Genomic DNA, 27,486 nt, shown 5'->3' with positions numbered 1-27,486 from the left:
GAGTGAGTGAGTGAGTGTGAGTGAGTGTGAGTGAGTGAGTGAGTGTGAGTGAGTGAGTGAGTGAGTGAGTGTGAGTGAGTGAGTGAGTGTGAGTGAGTGAGTGAGTGAGTGAGTGAGTGTGAGTGAGTGAGTGAGTGTGAGTGAGTGTGAGTGAGTGAGTGAGTGTGAGTGAGTGAGTGAGTGGTGTATTTAACAATTTACTATTCAGGCCAGCCTGTATTTGAAAGATTCAATTCTAACTGGAGGGGCATTCAGTAACCCTTTAGAACTCAAGGCACTTGTGAATAAAGAATGAAGGACCTGCTCTCTCTGATCGTTCCTTCTGTTGCTCTCTCCAGGACAGGAAGGCTGACTGACGAAAGGGACTGACGGAGAGAAGAGACTGACTAATGAAATGTCATCAAACTGGACAATCGGCTGAGGATCCAAAACACCGGTGATGTCAGGGACCATCAGGACATCAAGACCGTCTGATACGCTGCTGTCAGGACCTTGAGCCTAAACACACACACACACACACACTGTTTTCACAGGTTCTGGTAAAGTCGATCTGCTTCAGTCAATCACACTCAACATTAAAATACAGCCTCAAAAGCAATTAAGCAACAAACAGGACAGTCCGTTAAACATTCTCAGGCTGAATCTAATGTACCTGTGCAACTAAATCATACGCTACCAGCTACAAACTGAACAAATATAATAGTATAACCATTTAGTTTTACAAATAACCCAGACTAATTATTTAACAGAAAATTACACAGAACTTCCAACAACTAAACATAATATTTTTTTCAGTTTTTACTTCCATTCTTTCAGGAGATTCGCTTTTAGTTTTTTCAAAGAAATACGGAGGGATTTTTTGCCGTCTTCCAAAGTTCAGTCATAGAAGTTGGTTTCCCTTTCGGCTTCTCATGAAGGACTAGTATGTTTCTGTTTTTTATTATATTCATCCTGTAGCAAGTAAGCAGTTTGTAATCTCCAAAGCGAGGGCACAGGGGAATGTAAGATACTGGGGGGGCTTACTAAACCACAAACAAGCACAGCTGAGAATCAGAAATAACAAAGACTTCCAAGACTAGTTTGTAGATGGTTTTCATCTCATCTGATCTCAAACCACGTCACCCATCTCTGTCAATCCGTGTTTGGACAGGGACACAATTGTTCTAACAGGTGTATTAATTCCAGCAGGGACCTGGAACTATCTACAGGACGTGCCAACATGGTAGTATCTAATGGATCCTGCTTTGTAAAATGAGAAGAACCCAATGTTAGATGTTTTATCGTTTCTTTTTCCTACTTTTTCCACTCAGCAGGGGCACGTTTTGGAAACCTCTGATTACGATAAAATGCAACTTGCTTAACGTCCAAATAACCTAATGTCTATAGTCTAGCTCAAGGGTCGGCAACATGCAGTTCCGGGGCAACATGAGGTTCTTTACCAGCCCTGTCGCGGCTCCACAGCTGAATCAGATCAGTAGGTAATAATAAAATAATCCTCCTCTACAGTAAAATAAAGCTCTGCTGATCCTTCAACACAGTTTAACAGTAAATGGTCTTAAACGCTGGAGTTAATGTAGAACTGCTGATTCACCCTTTAACCCTGAAGATCAGCGCAGACGGCTGGTCACCATAGCAACACAGACGACAGTCTCGCCCAGCTAGTAGCTACGAAACGGCAAAGAGAGAGATTTAAGACGGACATCGATAATTTGGAGACGAATGGACTTATTAGTGTTTATAATCACTCCAGCTGGTTTCCTGACATGTGTAATCCTCAGCAAGAAAGTGACAAACACTAAAAAAAATTGTGACACTGAATTCAGCATTTTGTTAGAATTGTCCCGTTCCACCTTAAACAGTACGGCAGTTAAATTCTGGCGCCTCAGACACCATTTAAGGTGGAATGGGAAAATTAGTTCAAAATGCTGGCAAATGAGAAGCGACTTCAGTTGAATATCGAGAGACTGTTCCACTTTTGAAGAAAAGTTTCCTGCTAGAGATGCGAGAAAAGCAGCTAAAGCTTAAAGCAGAGCAAAGCCAGTCTAAGCTTTACGTATTTTTTAGCCTATACTGGAACATTCGGACATACTGAGACATTCACAGCCAAGATTGTAAAATATTACTTAAATAAATGGACATAAAATTTTGGCGCACCCAATGAGGTCAGATTGGCTCTTCTTAAAATTTGAGTTGCTGACCTCTGGACTAGACGCTACTCACTGCTCAGTAAAAGCCAACTGGAGAACACTAGTGAGAGACAGATAAGAATAAAGGTGTAGCTGTTGGCTAGTTACTTCAGCAGGCTACTCATCTGCTGCTAATAACACAACCAAAGTGAAGCATCGCTAGCAAAAATGAATAAATATATGGAATAAATACACAAATATCAAGTTTTTCTAAAATTAGACTCAACAGCACACTGTACGTACAGCATTCTGTAAAAAATTAAACTACATCAGGGAACAAAATAGCCACTATCATACTAATCACTGCATATTAATGCATTTGCGATGTGTATGTTTCACTCTGTTGAAGATATTAACTAAAATCATTGAAATTCATATCACCAGCTGTGCCGTGTGTCATGCTTAACACAAACTGGCTACCAAATGCATATTCAGCCCCGTGAATCAATTCCAGACCTTTTATCTCATTAAGTGTGGAACAACAAGCAAACAGGCCACACCTGACCATGAAACTGCTCATCAGGCAAAGGCCAATTACTTTTGAACTTGTGAAAATGGAGGGACTGTAAAAATGCCTGTCATTCTGATTCGTTTTTAAAAGTGATTTTTGTCCAATCTCTTGAATTCTAGCTGAAAGTCACACTTCACATCTTGACTGCTTCATTTCAACTCCACTCTGGTTTTTCACAGAGGCACAATTACCAAAATTGTGACACTGTCCAAATACTTCTGGACCTGACTGTATGCGCTGGATTTGTTATTGCTGGTGGTAAATCTTTTAGATTCAGACAGAGACTGTGGCTAAAGAGGTTATTAAAATAGTCACAACAAGAAATGAATGAATGAATGAATGAATGTGTTTCATTATCAATATATTTTGTGTACTTGCCTCAATTCTTAAAGCTGCGACCTCAGGAATCGCTTCTTTGCCTTAACGGGAGGAAAAAAAAGAGAAATGATTTAAACTAGAGCAAAGTCATGATTTGTGCTTTGGTTATGTATATCAATTCATAGCATACCTTAATCCCCACATATAAACAAAATTCTATGCAAAACGATTTTCTCACTATTGAAATAAAATCCATCCAGTTTTTTCTGACCAATCAACCAACATCACTCTCTGCCTGAAAACGCTCCTTATTTGGCACTGAGATTAGTGACCTCACACTTACAGAGCTCAGATCGTGGAAAACTCAATTTCCACTTGCTTTTTTTTAAATAAAAGTGTTTAATGTACGAAGACAGTACGTGGAATGCAAATAAAACAGTGATTTGTAAATCCACTTTGACCTGTATTTAAACAAAAAACAGTATAAAGACAAGATATTCATAGACTTTCTTACCAATTTCATCGTTTTTTTGTACATATACGCTCATTACGAAACAGTCCATTAGAATTTTAAGAATTTGAAGACTGTACAATGTACAGGGGAAGTCATTTAATAACAATGTCCAGAAACACTGCTGACTTCTCGAGCTTATCTGAAATGAAGTGGGCACAGCAGAATCGTATATTGTGGTCTGACACGTCCACCTTTTAGACTGTTTATAGAAATAATGGACGTCATGTTCACTTGGGCCAAATACGAAAAGAGCCATCCAGTTTGTTCCCAGCGTAAAGTTAAAAAGCCAGCGTTTTTCATTGTATTGGGGGCATTAGGGGGGAACCGGCACAATGAAATTTCTACACATTTTGCAGTATGTCCAGACCTCGAATGTCCATTTTTGTCGTTTTTCAGTTGTTGCAATAATTTGAAAATACCTTTTGTCCTTTACGTTGTTTGTAAATTTCATGATGAATGGGCTAAAAGAAACGGTCCAAAATGACTTGGAAAGACATCTGGTTCCATTGACTTCTATTAAAAGTAAAGTAGGTTTTTCCCTTCTCCTGTAAAGTTACCATTTTCTCCTGACAACAGCGATATGCTGCCTCTTAGTGGACGTTTATACTAATTGCAACATGACAACACCAGGCCACATTCTGCTCGTGTTACAACAGCCTGGCTGCCTAATCAGAGAGTGCGGGTGCTAGACTGGTGTGTCCACAAAGGCCGGTTTGTTCTGTACACTTCACTTGTGGATCATTTCATTGGGCACAGCGACAGTCTGAGGGATAACTAAAGGCTGGAAATGGGCATGTAATGATAACCTCAGACTATTTTAGCACATAAACCCAAACAAACATTCCACGTGTTGAATATAGGCCCTTTAAGAGCTCTTCATCTGTCAAAAGAGCACAAAGGGCCACACACAACCTGTTCTGAACTTACAGAAAACAGATTTTATGGTGTTGTTACAGCTTTTTAAATGCTAACAAGCATTTTCAGTTCTCTTTTTTCAAAACTCTTCACATAGTTAGCAGAACAACAGTCTGTTTGGACGAAACCATGAACAGTTTCCTCCTTGCTTGAATACAGGCAACACAATTTCTAATGATCGTGTCAGGTGTGATACCCGTCCTCGCCACCAGAGGTCAGCCTCACCTGAATACTGACATTCTCCCTCGTTGCACCCTGACCCCTCACCTGCAGCTCGTTTCACCTGCCTATATGAGGACCTGCAGGACGCTGACTCAGTGTAAAGTCCTGCCAGTCTCTCTGCATGCTGAGCCTCGGCTCCTCCCTGCTGATGGTTTTGGTTGCCTTCACCCTTTTCTGTGCTCTTTTGCTGCTTCTGGATCTCCCTTTGGTGCTTTTGCTGGTTTTCGATCTGGGTTTTGACCTTTGGACTGTTTTTTACTCTGGTTTTTGTGTTTTTGGATTAAACGGGATTATGGATTCTAATCAGCCTGGAGAGTCTTCCTCACAGATCGGTCATTTACTTCTCACTCAAGCTCAGCAAAACTGTATTTTTACAAACCTACAAAACTCTTACACTTATCTCTAATACCAAACATGGAAATAAACTGCTTGTCCATTTAAAAAAACACACACACTAGTGGGCAGTGGGCAGTGGGCAGCCCTATCCGCAGCACCCGGGGGTAAGGTGTCTTGCTCAAGGACACTTCAGTCATGGACTGTCGGTGTTGGGGATTGAACTGGCGACCTTCTGGTCACAAGGCTGGTTCCCTAACCTCCAGCCCACGACTGCCCCAAGTCAGGAGTGATGTGGATGAGAGCACATGGTGAGATGATGCACACCAGCATCTACAGTATCTGTGATTTATTAGATTTTTCTTGCTAATCTGTTCCTATATAATAAATATACTGGAAAAATAACTGCGTACTACTTCCTAGATAAAAATAGTGGATCTGCTTCTACCCCAACAGTACTGTGTTCCTGAGGTGATAGAGTACTACAGTCGCTGTTCACTAGTGTTGATATTAGATTTTTTTGGGTTAGTATTTGATCATTTGGGGTGAGTATTGGACCATTTGGGTACAAAATGAAGTTTTTCTTTAATTTGTGCTGCAGAGTGTAGAATTAGTAATTAAAAGTTCTGAAAAAGTGAACGTGGCACTGACAAACACTGTCTTTACAGTGGTGGTGATGGGAACCAGGGGTTGCCATGACAACAACAAAATACAGACATTTTATTTACCATCCAAAACCACCAGCGAATTCAGAACCAGTTCATGTAGGAACTTTGTGAGGAGCTTTTAGAGGGACGTCTGGTTCCCATCACCACCCCTGTGAGCAGCTCTGACTGTAAGTTTATCTAGAACAGAGTGTTTCACACCACACCGCTCTGGATGAGCCCGTTTGCATCTTAATACTTAAAATATAATGAATAATGTTAATAATAGTAAGAACTGTCATATGTAATCATGTACATCCCTGATAACTGCCCAGACTGCTCACCCTTCTCCTTTGGTGCGCTGGATGTGGATGGAGAGGACAGCAGGTCAGACGTAGAGGCTGGGTGGGTTGATTCCACGGAGGTAGGGGAGGGATTTGAAAACGCAGTACAGTTGAATGAGGTAGTGGAAGACTGGAGGGGGACTGGTTGGGTGTAGACAGGTGGGCTTGGTGCAGGTTGAGTGGTAGTAACACAAGTGGTCCCATCAAAGTAAACTGTAAAAAAACCCAAATAAATAAAGAAAGAACGGAAATCATGAGTAGATATGATGGAACCGTGTATCCACTGAAGCGTATAGCACCAATAACACACTATGTAAATATGATGGTTCTTCAAGGGTCATTAGTCAAGAAAATGGTCCTATATAGAACCATGAACATGCAAAGCACCCTTTCCACGATTAAAGTCTATCCTGTATCATTGAATGGCTCTACATAGTTCTGCTACTCTTACGATGTCAAGCTTGAAACAATAGAAGAACCCTTTTTGGTGCTATATAGAATCATTCTCAGAAAGGTTCCATAAAGAACCATCTATAGCACATTCTCCATCAATCTAAAGAACCATGTCACGATGCAAAGAACACTTTAATCAAGCAAAGGGTTCTTTGAGTGCTCATGGTTCTATTTTGAACCATTTTCCTCACCAAAGAACCTGTGAAGAACCATATTTAAGAGTGTATGCGATCAAGAGACGCCGGTAATTGTTTGGGAAATTAATGAAAGTGTTTCTGGTACATTAAAAGCCACACACCTGTCATAAGTGAACCTTTTAAGACAATAAAATTGAGAAAAAAACAATACGCCTGCTTAATCGACTGATATTTTTTCCCAATACTGCACAATCAAACACAAACAAATGGAGATTTTCTATTTTTCACTGAAGGAACATGGTGGGTGCTGGATTATCCAGCACTATACAAGCAACTACTACTGATTTTGTAAGGTATACATCAGGTGAACCTACCATTCAGAAAACTCTCAAAAACAGACTCTATGGCTTTGTATGTAATTCGCTCCTGTGGGCTGGGATTCTCAGACAAGGTCAAGAGTTCTGCCGTCACCTTCGATCCTTTCTTCTTCCCCAGTAGAAGAAGAGGGACGTATCCAGCAGCATGCAGATTGTGAAGCTGAAATCACAATGACATGTAAAATTAGCTTTGAGGGAAAGACTACGGGAGACCTTAAGGACCTGGAGTTTCTGTTTCACAATAACATTATACCTGAAAACAAAACATTATGGTGCTGACTTATAAGCTTCGGTTCTCTGTGTAGAGCCAAAAAGGCTCCAACTTGCCGAGGTATGGGCTCTACAAGACCTCTGAAGGTGCTCTGTGGTATCTGGCACCAAGACGTAGCAGCAGATCCTGTAAGTTAAACTGGAGCCACTGCAGACTGGACATGTTGTTCCAGCACGGACGGATGGTCAGATTGAGATCTGGGGAATTTGGAGGCCAGAGCAACCCTTTCAATTTTTTCTCACGTTCCTGTTCACAATGTGTGCAGTGTGGCATTCACATTATCCTGCTGAAAGAGGCCACTTCCCCAGGATAACAGTGAACACATACCCGGCGATCCACGTGATGCAAAAGAAAACAGGACTCCTTAACGGACCGGGTGACCTTCTATCGCTCCAACGGTTCCAGTGCTTGTGTGTCAGCTGTAGGTGTTTTTAACAGTGGACAGTGTTCAGTGTGCAGTCCTCACCCTCAGATCTTCTCTTTCCCACTTTACTATAAAACTTCATACTAATAATGTTTGCTATCCGGTGTTGACCAGAGGAGGACGGGTTCCCCTTCTGAGTCTTGGTTCCTCTCAAGGTTTCTTCCTCTTTAGGGAGTTTTTCCTTGCCACCGTCGCCGCTGGCGACGCTCATGGGGGCTCGGACCCGGAGTTTCTTTCTTCTTTTCTCTTCTCTCTGTAATACTGATTGTTCTGTAAAGCTGCTTTGTGACAACACCTGCTGTAAAAAGCGCTATATAAATACATTTTGCTTGCTTGCTTGCTTCAGCATGGGTATCCTGACCACACACAGCAGGTCCTGATGCACCGTGTGTTGTGATTCCTCCTGTACTCATCTGTGCCACACGCCCGTCCCCCGGGCCCCCGATGACGGCTGCGAGAGCCGTCAGGAAGGCAGGGCCCAAACCCCGAGCAAAAACCAAAGCCCATGAGGATGCAGGATGAACTCACGTTTGATCCAGTAAGCCGAGCTGGGGTGCGGGGCGCCGTGATGGGGAGCCGGAGCAATAAATTCTGTCCCTCTGAGTTTGGAAGTTCTTAAAAGGCATTTTTAGAGAGAGGAGAGGGACAAGCAGCAACAGTGATAGGTCATTAAAAATCACCATCATTAAAAATGTCTGTGATTAGTTTAAATCAGACGTGATCATCGCAGACATGCATCAATAAGCCGTACGGTCGGCTCCCTCCTCAAACCGCTATCAGGAGGTACTCGCCACTGCTGACCAGGCGTGTCCCGCAAGCCTTGCTGTTTTGAAGATGGACATAACAATTCGGCTCTTGCCAAAGCCTTTCAGGTCTAACCCTAACCCTACACATGTCTCCTGCATCCAACAGTGTGAACATCTAATACAACCCAGAACTTGACACATGCTGATATTACTAGATAACCAAGACTGTTCACTTCATCTGTGAGTGGTCGTAATGTTTTAGCCCAGAGTTTGTGAGGATGAATCACAGTTACAGACAGACGGGTGGGTTTTTACCCATTAAACAGGTTGAAATGGATGATATTTTACTCACATGCACATAAGCAGCGTCCTTTAACTTGACTGCATTCGCCTTCAGTCCATGGGGAGACTGTACGATCCGCTGTTTAGCCCTTTCGAGCCTTTTCTGTTTAAGTATTTTATACGGTTGTTTTCCTCCGCAGGCCTTGCAGATTTTACTTGCCACACCGATGGTGGCCTGGCACGACGTGCATATTTTGTTGGTTGATCCTGGCATCTCCGCTCAGATAACAGCAAGCAAATAACATCCAAGTGGATCACACAAAAAAGGCCCATCAATGTCAGTGGATGAACCTGTGCACGTGTGAGACAGACGGAGGGAAAGAAAGAACACATTATAAGAGTCTGGGCACACCTGATCCATGACGTGTGAGTGTAAATAAGAAGCACTTCATCTACAGAGAACACACTTCTGTACATCTGAACAGTGTTTATGTGCTGAATTTAACATCTTGGGACAAAATACCATAATTAAACCCTCGGAGCCCAAACCGCTCGGCACCGAACCGCTCGGCACTGAACAGCTCATCACCGAACCACTCGACACCGAACCGCTCATCACCGAACCGCTCGGCACTGAACCGCTCATCACCGAACCGCTCAGCACCGAACCGCTCGGCACCGAACCACTCGACACCGAACCGCTCGGCACTGAACCGCTCATCACCGAACCGCTCAGCACCGAACCGCTCATCACCGAACCACTCGACACCGAACCGCTCGGCACTGAACCGCTCATCACCGAACCGCTCGGCACCGAACCGCTCGACACCGAACCGCTCAGCATTCAGTCCGCTCTTATTTAACGCGTTTATAATGATCTGACCAGGTCATAACACCTGCAGCAGTGACACATCTGAGGGAGGTGCCCGCTTACCCGGCCGCCACCAGGTTTACTTTCACTTTCGAGTTCGGGTGTTTTCCGTGTTCTGTCAGTCAGACAGACAGACAGGCAGGCAGACAGACGGACGGACAGACAGACAGGTACTGGTTAAATCTATTCATGTACCTAGACCGTGTTAATAAAGGCCCGTTCAACACGCGAGACTATATCAGTTACTACAACTGCGACGTGAACTATCTTTCCCGTTCCACCTTAATTGGTGCAGCGGTCTGAGGCGCCAAATCGTACCTGCTGCACCATTTAAGGTGGAACGGGAAAATTCGAAAAAGCAGCTAGAAAACAAGGCAACCAATTTCACCCTCGCTAAACGACCTTTTTGAGACCACCTAACGACCACCTTTCTGACAGCACAGTCAGAATCTGAGCAGGAAGAGAAGTCGCTCAGCGCAGTTATCTCGATATAAAACACCAATTAACCCACCTTTCCTCAAGACCTCGGCTGTTCCAAGACCGCAGACAGCAAGAAAGCCACACGGAGACACGGCCTGCCTGCGCACAGCTGGGAACCGAACCCGGCGAGATTACCCGCAGGCTCAGCCGCCGAGCTCCGGGGTTTGTTTGTAAACGGTAAAAAACCCAGAAAGAGCGCTGCTATTGGCCAACTGGAGCGTGACGTGGTCATGACGTCACCGCAAATTCGTAATATCTGTACGTATTGAAGACAGAGAGTGATGGGAAATGTTTAATAAAATATTCCCTGATTAATTATCAATAAACTAAATATGGGCTAACCTGAGTGTGTGGAGATCTCCTGAAGAAGAAACCCTGGGCTATATACTCTATACTATACAAAGAGAACCTTGCATCTCCATTTTTGCCATTTTTCAGTTTTTGCCCTAATTTAAAAGTGCCTGTTGCTCTTTACACTGTCTGTACATTTCAGGACAAATGGACCAAAAGAAACGACCCAAAACTGATGGGAAAAAAACTCTGGTTCCATTGACTTACATTAGAAGTACAGTTCGTTTTTTCCTTCTCCTGTAAAGTTCCCATTTTGGAGATAGGAGGTTTTTGTTCCGACACCAGTGATTTGGAATATCATCTCTAAAGAGGATGAGCTCAATGAACTCTTGAACTCACAAAAACAGGCACTGTACAAACTGTAGCTACAGATTATGGCTGAACGGAAGGGCACTGTTGGGTGGCAGTATAAACGATATCTGACATTATAAACTACAGCTGGAGCTCCTGAACCTGGGTGAAGAAGCTGTGTAACATGGCCTTGTGAGGATGGAGCAGCCTGGTACAACATTATGGGCTGCCGAAAAGGGCGCAGCGTTCGGATACAATGGGCAGTAAGGTGGTATGGAACTGTGTAAGGGGTGGGGTGATTACTTCATCACCCCAATGGGCAGTAAAAAGAGATGCGTCGAGATGATCTTTGCATTGTGGTCGTCCAGGAAGCATCTTGCCACTTGGAGCTCAATAAAGCGAAGGCTTTTCCCTTCCTTCCTCGGGACTCAGCAGCTTTTACTCCTTTTTATTCTTTTTGTTGATTCTTTTTTAAAGAGGTTAGACTACAGATAGTTATTACCGCAATAGCGTAGAACATATCAGAGATATTCATATATATCTGGACCCTGAGCAGAAGAGACAGCTCTTGCTTGTGACAACAGCGGGCAGCTTGATTCTGTGGGAACTGCCCAGACACGGCCATTCACCTGTTTGGCTTTGTCAACAAGTACAAAACTGGCAAGATCTCAAATATTATGAACTTTATTATTCATAGTATCAAATCAGACCAAATGTATTTTTACAGTGCTTTTTACAACAGATGTTGTCACAAAGCAGCTTCACAGAATTCCAGTAAAGACATACCTAACATGAATTAACATGAATGTAAAGCCCCCAGGTGGGCAAGCCAGGGGGCGCCAGTGGCCAGGAGAACCTCCCTCAGAGCTGAGGAGGAAACTTTGGGAGGAACCAGGCTCACCAGGGGGGACCCGTCCTCCTCTGGTCAGACTACCTACAGAGTTATTATACTACTAATATTAATAGCAGTAGTATTAGTAGTAGGAATAGCTGGGAGTCTATGAGAACATCAGTGTAGGATGGGCAGCTAGTCCAAGGCAGGTGGTGGTATCTGGGGCGTGGGCAGCTGGTCTGAAGGAGGAAGCAGGAGGGCTCAACAGTGTGTCATCCTTCAGTGTCCGGCCGGACATGTGGGCAGTCGTATACTCGGAAAAAGGCACGGAGAGGGAATTAGTTTTATTCTATCCGTTTGTTCATAAACAGGGAATGTGAACATTTCCAGAGTGTGGCTAACGACTCCGGCAGATCTGACTATGACAGCTTAACTAACAGGAGAGAACCAGAAGGACACACAGACACGGCAGCACTCTGAGACAGTCCGGCATCCCTCCGCTCCACCGTCCACAAGCCTGAGTGACCGCGTGCGAGCGGTGGGACGACAGCACCAGTGTCTCAGTTTACTATAATTCCCTGTGTCCATGGACCCCTGGATCTGCTGCCTTTATCTAGGGGGAACATTAGCTACCAAAAGCTAAACTGAACAAGTGAGTTTTCAGCCTAGTCTTAAAGATTGAGACTCTGTCTGAGTCCCGAACAGTTTCTGGAAGATCATTCCAGAGTTTGGGGGCTTTATAAGAGAAAGCTCTTCCCTCAGCTGCAGCCTTAGGAATTCTGGGGACTATTAATAAGACAGCACTCTGGGATCTGAGTAGTCGTGATGGCACGTAATAGGAAATAGGTCAAATTTTCCCGTTGTGGGACTAATAAGGTACATGCTTAGATGCCACATTGGGTGCAGCCAGGCATGGCACTGCCTCTATTTTGGGGCGGTCAACATCGCTGCTGGACTGCATTCAGTACCATTACAGAGCGGCAGTTTAAATAAGATATTGTCAAAAATGACACTATTTCAAGAATATTGCTCTCAGAAAGTGGGATAGGATTAAAGAACAGAGGGAACACAGAGACCCACGCTCATATCTGTGTGATGTGTATTGTTCATGTGATGTTTATGTGTAGATATGGCCATGTGGTTGGTGAAGCACAGACAACCTATTGATCTAACTTGATGCAGAAATCAGATTTCTATAGAGTGGTGGTGATGGGAACCAGGGGTCACCATGACTACAACACACATATAGACATTCATTTACTATCCAGAACCACCAGTGAACCTACATATGTTTTCTGAGTTATATGGAATGTTGATGATGGTAAAAAGTGGGAAAAGCTTTCTACGGATACTGTTTTGCCTCACAATGCCCTGCGTGTAACACAGCAATGACCTAGCAACACCTTAGCAACCACCTGCGATAACACAGCATAGCAAAACCTTAGCAACCACCTGGGATAACACAACAATAGCATTGCAACACCTTAGGAAACATGTGGGATAGTGTAGCAATGGCATAGTAACACTATAGCAACTACCTGGGATAACATAGCAATGGCTCAGCAACACCTTAGCAACTACCTGGGATAACATAGCAATGGCTCAGCAACACCTTAACAACCACCTGGGATAACATAGCAATGGCATATTTTACTTTTAGGCAACAAAAGCTATATTTGTGTAACATTTACCCTGTAAATCTATAAACACATTCAAAACAAAGTTTGTTTTATCCTAAAGCTTGAAGTGTAATGTTAGCGAATCTGCGGCTCTGCAGACGGCTGTTAATGTGTCAGCTGCTTCTAAACGGGGCTGCGTTGTAGGAAATAAGATGCTGATTACAGTAATATGAGGCGGGATTCTTACATGACCTGAAAACACTCTTTGGCTTAGTGGCTCTTTAGAAACGCTGATGAATCGCTCTGAACTTTCGTGGGAGAACGTGGTCAGGAAATGTGGTCATGTGGCCAGAACCACTTTAGCAACATAAACGGTCCAGGTCAAATTCCCCGAGCTCCCCATCTCAACATAACGGCTTATTTTCTCAAATTGCTGAGTTAATAACTCAAAACAATGACTTACATTCAGGAATGATTGAGTTCCTTGATAGTTATATTAGGAAAACTTGCAACCACTAACAATGAAGAACAGTATGAAATAAGTTTTACAAGGTTTTTCCAACTGCCTGACTGAGATGTATGAAAAAAGTATTGCACATGTATTCTGAATATAATACTTTATGCATTGTAACACAATACATTACTCAATAGATTTAGGCCAGTGTATTCAGTAATCAACCGTCATTACTTTTTCAAAGTATTTCACCCAACTGAGTTCTCAAAGCAGGTGCTGAACTCCAGGTTGGACCACACTGCTGTACCTTTGAGAGTACACTTGCATTGCTTGTACCTTGATGAAGGAGTCATGTACCTGCATAGTGCCTTTATTTCCCACAGTGTAGATGAAGTATATGTTCTACTCTTATCACGCTCTAGCTTAAACAGGGACATCTGAAGCTTTAACAGGCATTCCAATGATATGAAGTACTGTGCAAGTCAGAGACCACCGCTTCACTTCTTTCACATCCAGTCATGCGCTACATTTTTAGAAACAAAAGCAGGAAAACGATATTTAACAGACAATTACAGTCTCCAACTCCAAGTGTAACGTCAAATCTATCAGTATTTCATTTGTCCAACATACTCACAGTTTAATTCTTCCATCCCTCCAGTCTTACAGATACATCACCAACCACAGATCACAGATACATCACACACATTCTGTTCATCTTCAAACACAAACATTCACACAGACAGCTACCCAAACTCACCTCAGCTGCCTCGCAGGTTTATATCTCAAACTGAATACAGTAGATACTTCTGAGACATAAAATAATCCACCTGTGCAAGACAGAGGAGTTTCCAAAAACTGGAGTTAAAGAAAAATCTTGAAAGCTCCAGAGAAAACGAGCCACCTAAGAACCACCTGGAAGAGCCGGTCGACCCCAAAACCGCCCCCATCAGATAAGCAGCACTGAAAGCTCTGATCTCTGAGAGAGAGGAGAAGATCAAGCTGCTTCAGATCTGAAAACATCCACAGGTGTTTCTGTCCATCCTTCCACTGTGAGAAGACCACTCAGCGCTCATCTGTACTACTTTACTTAATGTAGTTTAGAAAGACTAGAACATTTCTCCTTTTATGCTGCTTTGGCGATGCACGGCTCTGTTCCGACAGTAATGATATGTACATTATTTCATGTTTAACGTGTTTGTGGTGTCACTTTAAAAATCACAAATTTTGTTCTTTTTGCCCCAAATGCCCCCAATGTGACACAACAGACTCAGAAACTGAAGAAGGATGCATGTGCAGGTTTAACAGTAGAAGGGATAATCCAAAACCTGTGGTCAAACGGCATAGAAAACAGGTCAAAACCAGTAAGTCCGTCCAAAAACCAATGATCCAAAACACAGGGGCAAAAGGCAAAAATCTGAAAGTCCGGGCAGAGAGTCGGAAACACAAGACAGCTAGACATTCCCAAACGCTCAGTACGCAGACACAGGTGAACTGGCATTACTTCGCCCTGCCTGGCTGAAAGGACGGCTGATTTACTGAAATAAGGTGCAGGTGGTTCATGTGGAAGAAGGCTAGTGCTCCAGGGACTGAGACCTCTGGTGGCCATACAACGAATCGCTGACACCCAAAAGGTGGTGATAGTGCAGCTGCAGCAGGAGTTCTGTGAAAGAGGTTTGTTGAAACGTTGTGAAAAGCGGGTCCTTAGGCCTGCAGCTGGAACCAGTCTGTAATGGAGTAAACGGGCCACTGTGTGAATAGTGCATTTTCTTCAAACCTGTTTTGCCATAGGCATCATAGCTCTTTAAACCACTGCTATCATTCTGAAATTGTTGAAGCTTTCTGGGGGTTAACGACGTGTTTGGTGGAACAAGTTATGATTTCAGATAAAAATGATTACAGTTCCACTTGACTGACTTCACACAGCATTACGTTTATTTGATTTATTTATCCCACTTGCACTGCTCCCTCCTAGGGGTGGGCGAGATGAGAATTATTTATCATTATTGTTATAAATGACATCACAACATGCTTTTCTGAGTTTATCATAGATGTTGTTAACGCTTAAAGAAACCAACTGTATATTTCATTACAAAGCGAGTATAATTAGGCCTGTATAATTGGATTTAGTGCAGCTGTATGCGCATTAATACGAATGAATAATTAATGACTGGGGCAGAGTTACTATGTAGCTTAAAACTAGTACTAGTTCTAGTTTAAACATGGACACAAGACATTGAGACAACATACATTTAAAGTGACTTAAAGAACAATAGCACAGAGTCACTCAAGTCACTTTAAATGTATATTGTCTCTGTCTTCTGTATATTGTGTCTATATTTTGTGTATATTTTATATATATATATATATTTTTTTTTTTCTAGTGATATAAAGTACTGGGCAATAGGCAATAGGCAGGTTCATCCTACTTATTATAGTATTTTTTAATGCAACATTACCTTCTTTTTTTATCTGTTCCAGCTTATCAACCTCAAAAAGACCTAAAGATCGTGATGCGCACTGCGTATCAAGATAATCACTGTGCAGTATCGCCCACCCCTAGTCTCACCCTACTAGCTGCAGTCGTACACAATTTGATTCAAACTGAAATCATCAAAAACAGTGACAACACACGGTTTCAAGAGCTTGCTAGACATCAGGTGTACAGCACAACCCTGTACTGCACTTAGAGGCACAACCCAAGCACCGTGGTGCACCATGAGGTCCTGACAGCGTGTAGCAGCACCGGAACACCACGAGCCGAAAAGCAGGGAAGGTGAAATGTGGGTGAATCCTCGGTGGGAGCTGAAAAGTAACCGAGAAAGGTTAGGAATGTCACGCTTTCTCAAAAGCGCCAGGTTAGAAGGAACATTCCTTCCCTTCCTTACAGATGAGTGGTGCATAATTTAAGCTGAGCATCCATTTTTAATAGCTATCATTTTTTCCAAAGCCGGGCACGTTTGCTGTGCACGTAATCAAGCCTTTCTTTATTTGTCCATTCCACTCAAATTGGCTGAAAGTGGAAACGAGAACGAAGGCACGCGTTTGGCTGTGCAGAACTAAGCCAAACCGCCAAAATATACACCACAATACTTTTCTGAGCATCTGGCGGAGAAAGAACTCCGATCCACCGCTTGTTTTCATTAGAAAGAGGGCGCTGTTCAACCCCCTGGATGGTCAGGAGTTTCCCTACACACATCTAGCCTGAGAACAGCTCAGCAGGTTCGCAGTGAAGTCCCTGTAGTTGCTGAATAATAAGCTGGAGTGTGTAACAAGCCTGAGATTTTAAGGGGCAAACGCTGGTGATGTATTCACTGTTCCAGGTGGATTACGCTTAAAAACATACTTCAAGGGTTCTTTAGTAAAGATAACGGTTCTATATAGAACCATGGACACTTGGTCTGACATCGTTACAACAGTAGAACTCTTTTTGGTGCTACACAGAAATTCTGATAAAAGATTCTACACTCTCCATCAATCAATTAGGGGGCAGTCGTGGGCTGGAGGTTAGGGAACTGGCTCTGTGACCAGAAGGTTGCCGGTTTGATCCCCAGAGCTGACAGTCCATGACTGAGGTGCCCTTGAGCAAGACACCTAACCCCCAACTGCTCCCCGGGTGCTGTGGATAGTGCTGCCCACTGCTAGTGTGTGTGTTTCCCTGTTTGTGGGATTAAAAAGTGTCTCTTAATCTGAAGAACGAGTTCATTTAGACATGAAACTGTTCTCTTGTCAAATAGAACCTTCTTTTTTTAACAGTGTAGCGCAGCTCACGTGAATAAATATCAGCTTTTATTCTCACACACACACACACACACACACACAGCAAGTGGATTTAGGCCAAGGTGGGCTAAAGCCTGTGTTTGTCTGCTTAGTGGCTCTCGCACTGTGGTCTGCGCTCTCCAGTCCTGCTGACCCGCTGTAATTAGCCTGGTCCCAGGACAGCGGAGCTGCTCCTGTAGGGCTCCTTACCCTCAGCACTATTAATAGCATAAACTCCTGGTGACCCTGGAGCTGAGGCGGGATTTGCTCTGACAGTCCAATGAGGGCTTTGCTCATGGTGAACAGGAGCACTTGAGCTTGCTGCACCAGCAGGAATGGAACTGAAGGGGGCAGCACATCAGCCACATTTGCTCCAGCTTAATGTTTTGACACAGTGTCTTGTCCATCCATGTATTCAATAAATGCCAGCTGGCTCGGCGCTCTGAACCACTCTGACGGTTTGTTTTGAAAGAACGTGTTTGACGTGGCAAAAACGTGTTTGTAATCACGTCCATATGTGATTAGAGATAAACCCACCAGGCTTCTTAAAGAGATGTTCCACTACAGGCTGAATCGAAGCTGTTTCTCAGTCATTTGCATTAAAAGGCTGATAACACTTTACCGAACACATATGGGAGAATTATTACATGGGAATTGTTACAATTCCTGCAAATTGGTTGGGAGTCATTCAGAGTGGTTTGGTGTGAAATGGCTGATTGTAGTGGCTCAGATTTCTATACAGTGGTGGTGATGGGAACCAGGCATCACCATGACTACAGCACAAATATAGACACTTTATTTACCGTCCAGAACCACCAGAGAACCTACACATGTTTTCTGAGTTTATATGGAATGTTGATGATGGGAAATAGTGGAATATCTGGAATAATCAGTTTTTTAGGGGACTATTTTGCTTCACAATGCCCTGCATGTAACACACCAATGACCAAGGAACACCTTAGCATCCACCTGGGATAACACAGTTACAGCATAGCAACATCTTAGGAACCACCTGGGATAGTGTAGCAATGGCATATTACCACTATAGCAACCACCTGGGGATAACATATCAATGGCATAGAAACACCTTAGTAACCACCTGGGATAACATAGCAATGGCATAGAAACACCTTAGTAACCACCTGGGATAACATAGAAATGGCCTAGCAACCATCTGGGATAACATACCAATAGAATAGAATTAGAATTTATAACCATTTGTCACTGTGTTCTGCACACTGTGGAATTAGACTTCTGCATTTAACCCATCCGTGCAGTGAAACACCCACATACATGCACACTAGTGAACACACACACTAAGGGGCAGTGAGCACACTTGCCCAGAGCAGTGGGCAGCCCTATCCATGGCGCCCAGGGAGAAGTCAGGGGTTAGGTGCCTGAACCGGCAACCTTCCAGTCACAGGGCTGGTTCCTTAACATCCAGCCCACAACTGCCCCCTGGCCCAACATCACCTTGGCAATCACCTGGGATAACATAGCAATGGCGTAGCAACACCTTAGCAACCACCTGGGATAACATAGAAATGGCCCAGCAACACCTTAGCAACCACCTGGGATTCAATAACAACAGCCTGTTGTATGAAAAACACTGTTAAGAAACTGTTATGCAGATTATTGAGAATGAACTACAACCTAAATTCACCTTGTGTTAAGGTATAACTGGCAGCATTTAATCCTATGGGTTCTAGATAGTGTCACATGACTGTGGGCAGCGTCCTGTGGGCAGCGTCCTGTGGGCAGCGTCCTGTGGGCAGCGTCCTGTGACCACTGATGAAGGACTAGAGGATGACCAACACAAACTGTGCAGCAGCAGATGAGCTGTCATCTCTGACTTTACATCTACAAGGTGGACCGACAAGGTAGGAGTGTCTAACAGAGTGGACAGTGAGTGGACACAGTGTTTAAACACTCCAGCAGCACTGCTGTATCTGATCCACTCAGACCAGCACAACACACACTAACACACCACCACCACGTCAGTGTTGTGGATGGTTCTATTTTGAAAAGCCTTCTGTATAGCACCAAACACCGTTCCACTCCTGTTACAAGCCAAAGAACCCCTTTTTGGTACTATATAGAACCCTTTTAGCTGACAGTGTGCTATGACAAACTATACACAGCACATTCTCCATCCGTCTGAAGAACCGTTTCACCATGCAAAGGTCTGTTTAAGCATGAAAATGGCTGTTTATGGTCGTCTACAGAACCGTTGCCTTTGCTAAAGAACCCTTGAGGTTCTTATTTGTACTTTGTTTCGTCTTGCTGGCCTCCGCAAACATCAGACATGGTACTTTGGAGCCTTGAAAAGAGAAGAGTGTGCAACCCTGAAATAACCCAAAGAACGAAGCAGAACCGGCAGATGGTGAGAGAACGTGTGAAGAGAACAACGGAGACTAACTGAACACAAGCAGCTCTACGTTCTTCACGTGTCGATGGGTTTGGAGAGCGAGATTCAGAGCAAGTGCATTTATCAGTGGAGGCCTCGAGCACATTGCAGTGTGACTCAGACTTCTGGTTCTCGTTAAGTTTTCCAGAGAACCTTTTCAGAAAGGCTTGCCTTTCATTTTAATGAGACTAAATCAAAACAATACTCAACTCTCTCTCCACCTACAGCATAACAACAAGCACTGTTTCAGAACAAACACTGTTCACAACTAAACTCCTGAAAGCAGCAGTTCTTCAAGGGTTCTTTAGTAAAGAAAATGGGTCTACATAGAACCAGGAACACTCAAAGAGCAAGTCTGGCCAATGTTTTCAACGATATAAATAATGCGGTTGCAGACGAGCGAATAAACTGACTGTGATGCACTACACTATTAAAAAAGACGGTTCTTCAAGGGTTCTTTAGTAAAGAAAATGGTTCTACATAGAACCATGAACACTCGAAGAAGCATTTGCATTATTAAACGGTTCTCTGCATGGTGAATTGGTTCTTCAGGTTGAAGGAAAGTGTGCTGTTGATGGTTTTATGTGATTCTTTTTGGAAAGGGTTCTATACAGTTACAATGGCAAGCCTGCAACAACAGAAGAACCATACAGAACCATATAAAACACATTCTTCATCAATCTGAAGAACTACATCACCAAGCAAAGAACTATTTGAGCATCATATGGTTCTACATAGAATTTATGGTTCTAAACTGAATTTTTGCCTTTACTGGAGAACCACACAATTAAAAATGTGCTATTTTGTTTTTGTTTTGTTGTTTATTTTATTTTGTTTCTTTTTCTGTTATTTTATTTTTATTTTGTTGTTTATTTTATTTTGTTTATCTTTTTCTGTTATTTTATTTTTATTCTCTTTTTCTGTTATTTTATATTTATTTTGTTGTTTATTTTATTTTGTTTATCTTTTTCTGTTATTTTATTTTTATTCTCTTTTTCTGTTATTTTATATTTATTTTGTTGTTTATTTTATTTTGTTTATCTTTTTCTGTTATTTTATTTTTCATTCTCTTTTTCTGTTATTTTATTTTTGATTATCCTTTTCTCTCCTTTTATATGTTTATTTTGTTGTTTATTTTATTTTACATTTTTCCTCTTCTCTTTGTTTTTATTGTATTTTTGGATTTTGATATTTTATTTATAATTTTATTATTCTTCTTCCTCTGTTTATATTTTAATTTTTATTTTTTTATTTCATTTTTGATTATATTTTTTCTCGTCTTACTCTGTTGCTTTTTTTATTTTGTTGTTTATCTTATTTTTGATGGTTTATGTTTTTGTTGTTTTAACTTTGTGAAGCACTTTGATCTGCACTTTTAATGTATGAAAGGTGCTTTGTAAATTATTATTTCTATATCATTGTTATTATTATTATTATTATTGTTATTTTTATTATTATTATTATTTTGCATACACGTGGAGAAACTGGGGTGGCTACTGCACCTGCAGTCCTCAGTGGACAGAGGGCGCAGCGCGAGCATAATTACGCAATGACGCCTGCACGCTCTTACGAGAGAGAGAGAGAGAGAGAGACAGACAGAGAGAGAGGGGGGGGGTGTGGAGAGAGAGAGAGAGAGAGAGAGAGAGAGAGAGAGAGAGAGAGAGAGAGGAAGAGAGAGTGGTAGAGAGAGAGAGAGAGAGAGAGAGAGAGAGAGAGGGAGAGAGAGTGGTAGAGAGAGACAGAGAGAGAGAGAGACAGAGAGAGAGAGAGAGGGGGGGGTGTGGAGAGAGAGAGAGAGAGAGAGAGAGGGAGAGAGAGTGGTAGAGAGAGAGAGAAAGAGAGAGGTATAGAGAGAGAGAGAGAGAGAGAGAGAGAGGGGGGGGTGTGGAGAGAGAGAGAGAGAGAGAGAGAGAGAGAGAGAGGGAGAGAGAGTGGTAGAGAGAGAGAGAGAGAGAGAGAGGTATAGAGAGAGAGAGAGAGAGAGAGAGAGAGAGAGGTATAGAGAGAGAGAGAGAGAGAGAGAGAGGTATAGAGAGAGAGAGAGAGAGAGTGGTAGAGAGAGAGTGGTAGAGAGAGAGAGAGTGGTAGAGAGAGAGAGAGGTATAGAGAGAGAGAGAGAGAGAGAGAGAGAGAGAGAGAGAGAGAGAGAGAGAGAGAGTGGTAGAGAGAGAGAGAGAGAGAGAGAGAGAGGTATAGAGAGAGAGAGAGAGAGAGAGAGAGAGAGAGGTATAGAGAGAGAGAGAGAGAGAGAGAGAGAGAGAGAGAGAGAGTGGTAGAGAGAGAGAGAGGTGGGGGGGGGGGGGGTGTAGTGAGTCTATCCTGCCTCACACTTCATTCTAACCCACTTTTGCCCGCGCGGATGGATTAACTACAACGCCCCCCCCCCCCTCACACACACACACACACACACACACACACACGAGGAAGCCCCGCCTCCTGCGCTGATGTCGCGATAAGTGGGAACCTCCTTAATGACTAATTAATTTCCCTCTCGTGCTCCGAGAGCTCCTCCTGCCTGTGCCACAACTTTTAGCTGCGCGCCTGCGATGCCCTGATCCCGTCGCCCCCTCACCCGCTCGGCCCAGGACCCCCCCAGAACAAAACAGCACCACTCAAAACAACACGCAACAAAAGCGCGCGGACCCCGGCATGGGCGATCCGAAAGACCAGGGCGCCACGACGGTGCAGAGATCCGCCTCGTTCAGCATCACCAGCCTCCTGCTGCCGTCCCGGAGCGAGCCTCCTCCGCGGGACCCGGAGCGCGGCGCGTCCCCCTCGGAGAGGAAGCCGGAGGAGCCCCTCGGAGCCAAGGACGGCAAGGAGGAGCAGCAGCAGCAGCAGCAGGAGGAGGGCAAAGAGGGCAAGCCGGACAAGCCCCCGTTCAGCTACAACGCGCTGATCATGATGGCCATCCGGCAGAGCCCGGAGAAGCGGCTGACGCTCAACGGCATCTACGAGTTCATCATGAAGAACTTCCCGTACTACCGCGAGCACAAGCAGGGCTGGCAGAACTCCATCCGCCACAACCTGAGCCTCAACAAGTGCTTCGTGAAGGTGCCGCGGCACTACGACGACCCGGGCAAGGGCAACTACTGGATGCTCGACCCGTCCAGCGACGACGTCTTCATCGGCGGCACCACCGGCAAGCTGCGCCGGCGCTCGGCCACCTCGCGGGGCAAGCTGGCGCTCAAGCGCGGGCTCCGCTTCGCGCCGCAGCTCGCGCTGGGCATGGGCATCCACGAGAGCGCGAGCGGCCCGCTGTGCTGGCAGCTGTCGCCCTTCCTCTCGCTCCACCACCACCACCACCACGCGCACTACAACGGCTCTGCGGCGCCGGCCTTCCCCGGATACGGCGCGCTGCTGGAGGACGTGCAGGCGGGCAGGCCGTTCGGCGCGTACGGCGGGATGAGCGCGGGGCTGCTGCACGGCCAGCCGGGCTACTTCGGCTCGGGACAGCAGGCGCCCCCCGCCCCGCAGCACCCACCTCCTCCTCATCCTCATCCTCAGCCGGCCAGCTCGGCGCGCGCGTTGCTCGCGGACTCTCTCGCCACCGCGCTGCCCTCCTTCCCGGCCGCAGGAGCCGGCGGCGCCTTCGCTGGGGTCTTAGCGCAGCAAAAGAGGGTCGCGCCCAGCTCGTTCTTAAACTGAGGACCCCCGGAGAGGAAGGGGGGCTGATTGTAATGGTCACTGTGTTGTTGATGGTGTTGTTGTGAAGGGACGCTGTTACCTTTGAGCTCAGACTGAGTCTAGACCCGCCAAAGGTAACTAACTATTTATACATACCGCTCAGACCCCCCTCCCCTCACCCCCTCCCCACCACGGCGCAGAGGGCCGCTCCACCGCGTGGCCACGATTTCTGCACCGCGTAAATCAGCCAGGCACACACGAAGCCTGAATGGTGGTGATGGGAACCAGACAAACGGGGCACGTAGCGCGTCTACAGGCTTAAACGGAGACCCTGCTTTGTGGCGGTTCCGCTGCCAGGATTTGGCCCAAAACACCAATTCTTTTAAATTACGGCGGAGGGATACACGCAGGGCAAAATACCCCCCCACCCCAACAGGAATTTTGATCATCAACACCCCACATTCACCGCCAGACGACACGTGACGGGTCTGGATAGTAAATAACGCGTCCGCACTCGTGTCGCAGTCATGGTGACCCCTGGTTCCCATCAGCACCGCCGTAGAGGGACCTGAAGCGTTTCCCGCCTGAGTCCTGCGGAAATGTTGGAAATGCTGGTGGACCTGCCCTTTGAGCCGAGTACTCCTGGAGGGGGACGAACACGCGTGTATTTCAGTGTCCAGCCCGGCTGCGCTCCCCCGCCCGGCCCGGGCAGCGTCTGATGATGATATAAATTATTGATGTAAATAGAAAACTGTGAACTTGGACGTCTTTTCTTTCCGTTGAGAAGCGCCTTAAGGAATCCGGGTAGCGGGGGGCAAACACACACAGAGGGGCTTCCTCAGGGGCCCCTCCGACTTCCTCAGGTCACACAGGCTGCAGTCTTACGCCGCTCTGCTGGACGAAACACACGCAGGTCCTAATATGCAACTCTTTCTACGAAGGAGACTTTTATTAGTATTATTATTATTATTATTATTATTATTATTATTACTGTTCTCTTCCGTTGCTGCACTCTTAAAAGGCTTCTTCAGTAAAAGGCAATGGATCTGGAACCATGTGCATGCTTTCAAGGTTCTCTGCGTGATGAAATGGCTCGTCAGAACCAAGAAGGGTTCTGCTGTGGTTGCCAGAGTGTGTTGTGTATGGTTCTATAGGGAACTTGGTTCTGTTGGGTGCTATCCAGGACAACTTCCAGAAAGGCTTCATCACTGTAAAGAGAAATTAGTTGACAAAAAGCCTCGCGTACAGTAAAGTGGACAGTAAGTGGACAGTAAAGTGGACAGTAAAGTGGACAGTAAGTGGACAGTAAAGTGGACCAACAGGTTCCATTAAACCTGCTACAACTGATTATAGCGCTGTGAGAAAGTCTTCGGCCCCCAAGTCTCGTTTTCTAAATCTATTTATTTGTGTAGTTCGTGTTTATTTGCGGAGAAAAGTGTTAATATTTGAATAAACAAAATGTATAGAATATTAATTAATTTATTTATATATTAATAACCGTGATTTTCTGGACGTCAGTGTGTTTGTTTACCCATCTCCAAGCCTCTCCTCCAGTATTATATGTAGTTAAAAAGCAGCTCCTGGTTTGACCAATCAGTGCTCAGTAAATCGAGCTCGTGATGTCATTGATGAAATTGATGATAGTGTCCAAGAAAAATCTTCTTACTTTTTATTGTTTTTGTGTTTATTTGAATTATGAATATGAATTTATTCTAATGTATATTGTGATAAACTCACTGCTGAGGTCAGCTGGTTAAAATTGCTTAGATGCCTAAAACTTTCACAGTCCTGTATACACACACACACACACACACACACAGCTAAAACAACTGAGCTTTAATCTATTAACTAACATGTATATATATATATATATATATATATGTGTGTGTGTGTGTGTGTGTGTGTGTGTGTATAAATACACACAAATACTTTGTAACGTAAATCTTAAAAATTAGGGGCTAAAATCATGAAAACTTATTGCCTAAAAATGACATAACAGGATAAAGCTTAATGTACTTTGTTTTACCTGTGTATATATGTATGTGTATGAATATAGATATAGATATAGATATATAGCTGTAGGTCTTGTATGTCCTAAAATGTAACTTTAAAAGAACCTACTGCACTTTTAACGGAAGTCAGGGGAACCAGGCGTCTTTCCAAGCCGTTTTCAGTCGCTTGTTTTGCTCCATTCTTCATGAAATTTACGCACCTCGGACATCATAACAGGCCTTTCCCAAATATGACGAAACTGAAAAACAACAAAAACGGAGATACAAGGTTTTCTTCCAGCAGCAGCGACATTCAAGATATATATGGATATATATACACATACACACACACACACACACACACACACACACACATACACACATATATATATATATATATATATATAGGAGAGCAGCCTGACGCTCCGACGCGACAAAGCTTCGTTGAGGAAAGAGCCGCTGCGTCGCGCGCATCTTTAACCGTATCGCTCGGGAATATTTCTACACGCCAGGCGTCCAGCTCAACACTTTCCGGGCCTCTTCGGCCGCCGGACTCCAAGCCGCCCGGCTTTCACCCCAGTTACTCGGGACTGTTACTCAGACTGAGGAAGTCCTTTCTGACAAAACAACGACGCAAAACACGGCGTTAGGCTTGCGCGGGTGGGTTTCACTAGAGGTGGGCGATACAGTATCGAGTATCACGATACTTCAAAAAATGACGATATTTACCCCAAACCGTGAGCTTGATCTTATTCAGCCGTTTACTCGACAGCATGAACCCAGTTTAAACTCCAACTCCAGTTTAAGCGGGACTAATTCGGCTTTCTGCCAGCCTCTCAACTCAACTGTACTTCACCGGAGGTGGGCCATACGGTGAAAATCGAACATCGCGATGCTGCAAGACATTTTCACCATACACGATATTCGTTTTTTTCTCAGACATCTGACCATTTGCCCGGCAAAGAATGGCTATAAAACGACCTGACGTGGTAACAAGTGAAGGGAGTAATAATCCTTAGATCAACGGGTTCTGAGTTGCATAAAACCGGATCAGCTGCTTCTTACTGCTCAACGTCTTGGGTTTGGGTTGATCTGGTGAGCCTGGAGCAGAGAAAGTAACCAGTGGTCAGTCATGCAGCTGGTCAGTGCCTACAAGCGCCGATGACACAATATGCACAAATCAAAATGATTATTATTACATTATAATATAATATTATAATATTATATTAATATATAATGTGATCTGTACTGTAAACACTGTGCGCACATCGCCCAGCCTTATGTTTCACAGTGTGTCCAGAACCATACAGAACACCTCAATGACCGTCCCACCATGCCGAGACCTCTTTAAGCATCTCATGTTTCTCTACAGAACCATTCCCTTTACTGCAGAACCTTGAAGAAGAACCCGTCAGGTCCACAGAGCAGAGGAACAATCACCTTCTGGACGTTTTCACTGTCCGTGTGTCCAGGCGCTTCGTCCGGAGGCCCTTCAGAGAAGCTCGCGGGTTTTTATTCATCCTGCCTAATGACGCGAATGTGTTTAAAACGATGTTAAAGGGCGGTGTCTGGTCAATGATGGAAAATACCATCAAATTAAACAAACAAACAAAAAAAAACATTTTTTCTGTTTTTCGTCCTTTTATTAAAAAAACAAGAGCTAAAGAAATCAGCATTTACAAACAACATGGGACATGAATAAAGCGCCGTGCTCACCTCGGTCTTCGGACCTTGCGGCGATGACGCCATCGGAGTAACGTTCTGGTCATGCGATGACGCAAAACATCCGTCCTCTGAAAGTAAAAGACCCTTTAATCACAGTGATGTAGTGACACACGCATTTCCTCACCTGCCTTCAGACGAGGTCACTGTTGCCCTGGCAACTCCACTCGGACAGAGCGCGGGTCAGACCGGGTCAGGGTCACGGCACTAGAACGAGGGTCTTTCAGCCAAGCCGGTTTCCTTGAGCCCGTCACGCTGCGCGGCGGAGCTGTGGGACGCCTGGTCATTCATTTTCTGTGATTTGAGTGTCCAGCTCGGCGGTTTTATGACGCCAGGGTCATTTCCAGTTCTCGCACTTTTGTTTCGACTAGTTCGCGATGTGTTTGTTTGTTTGTTTGTTTGTTTGTT

General features: G+C 44.4%; 2 protein-coding genes across 4 annotated transcripts in view; one reads left to right on the top strand and one right to left on the bottom strand.

Annotated features, from left to right (window-relative positions):
* LOC108443827 overlaps positions 1–27,220 on the bottom strand; it is a 32,593-nt gene extending 5,373 nt beyond the window's left edge. Inside the window, exons 1-7 of one of the 3 annotated variants that reach the window (XM_017724692.2) lie at positions 27,073–27,220; positions 25,487–25,616; positions 8,748–9,028; positions 6,952–7,114; positions 5,988–6,200; positions 3,076–3,116; positions 301–498 (exon numbers count right to left, since the gene is read on the bottom strand). In XM_017724692.2, the coding sequence (XP_017580181.1) occupies positions 301–498; positions 3,076–3,116; positions 5,988–6,200; positions 6,952–7,114; positions 8,748–8,951 (819 nt within the window). In that variant the 5' untranslated portion in view covers positions 8,952–9,028; positions 25,487–25,616; positions 27,073–27,220. Of the gene's footprint in view, positions 1–300; positions 499–3,075; positions 3,117–5,987; positions 6,201–6,951; positions 7,115–8,747; positions 9,029–10,059; positions 10,193–25,486; positions 25,617–26,796; positions 26,825–27,072 lie in introns of those variants that run through there. The other 2 variants (XM_017724693.2, XM_017724691.2) reach the window with 2 other exon arrangements.
* foxg1d (forkhead box G1d) lies at positions 22,332–23,502 on the top strand. The gene has a single exon (XM_017724682.2). It carries the CDS (start codon positions 22,388–22,390, stop codon positions 23,384–23,386), a length of 999 nt encoding a protein of 332 aa, XP_017580171.1. The 5' UTR covers positions 22,332–22,387; the 3' UTR covers positions 23,387–23,502.
* Positions 27,221–27,486: the final 266 nt, after the last annotated feature.

This window comes from Pygocentrus nattereri, chromosome 22, assembly GCF_015220715.1.
Source record: "Pygocentrus nattereri isolate fPygNat1 chromosome 22, fPygNat1.pri, whole genome shotgun sequence".
NCBI lineage: Eukaryota > Metazoa > Chordata > Actinopteri > Characiformes > Serrasalmidae > Pygocentrus > Pygocentrus nattereri.
The sequence above is the reverse complement of the archived record's forward strand: the minus strand, read 5'-3'. Positions and strand labels throughout refer to the sequence as shown.

Coding starts and splice junctions, on each gene's coding strand:
- foxg1d (XM_017724682.2), top strand. CDS start 22,388: ATGGGCGATCCGAAAGACCAGGGCGCCACGACGGTGCAGAGATCCGCC.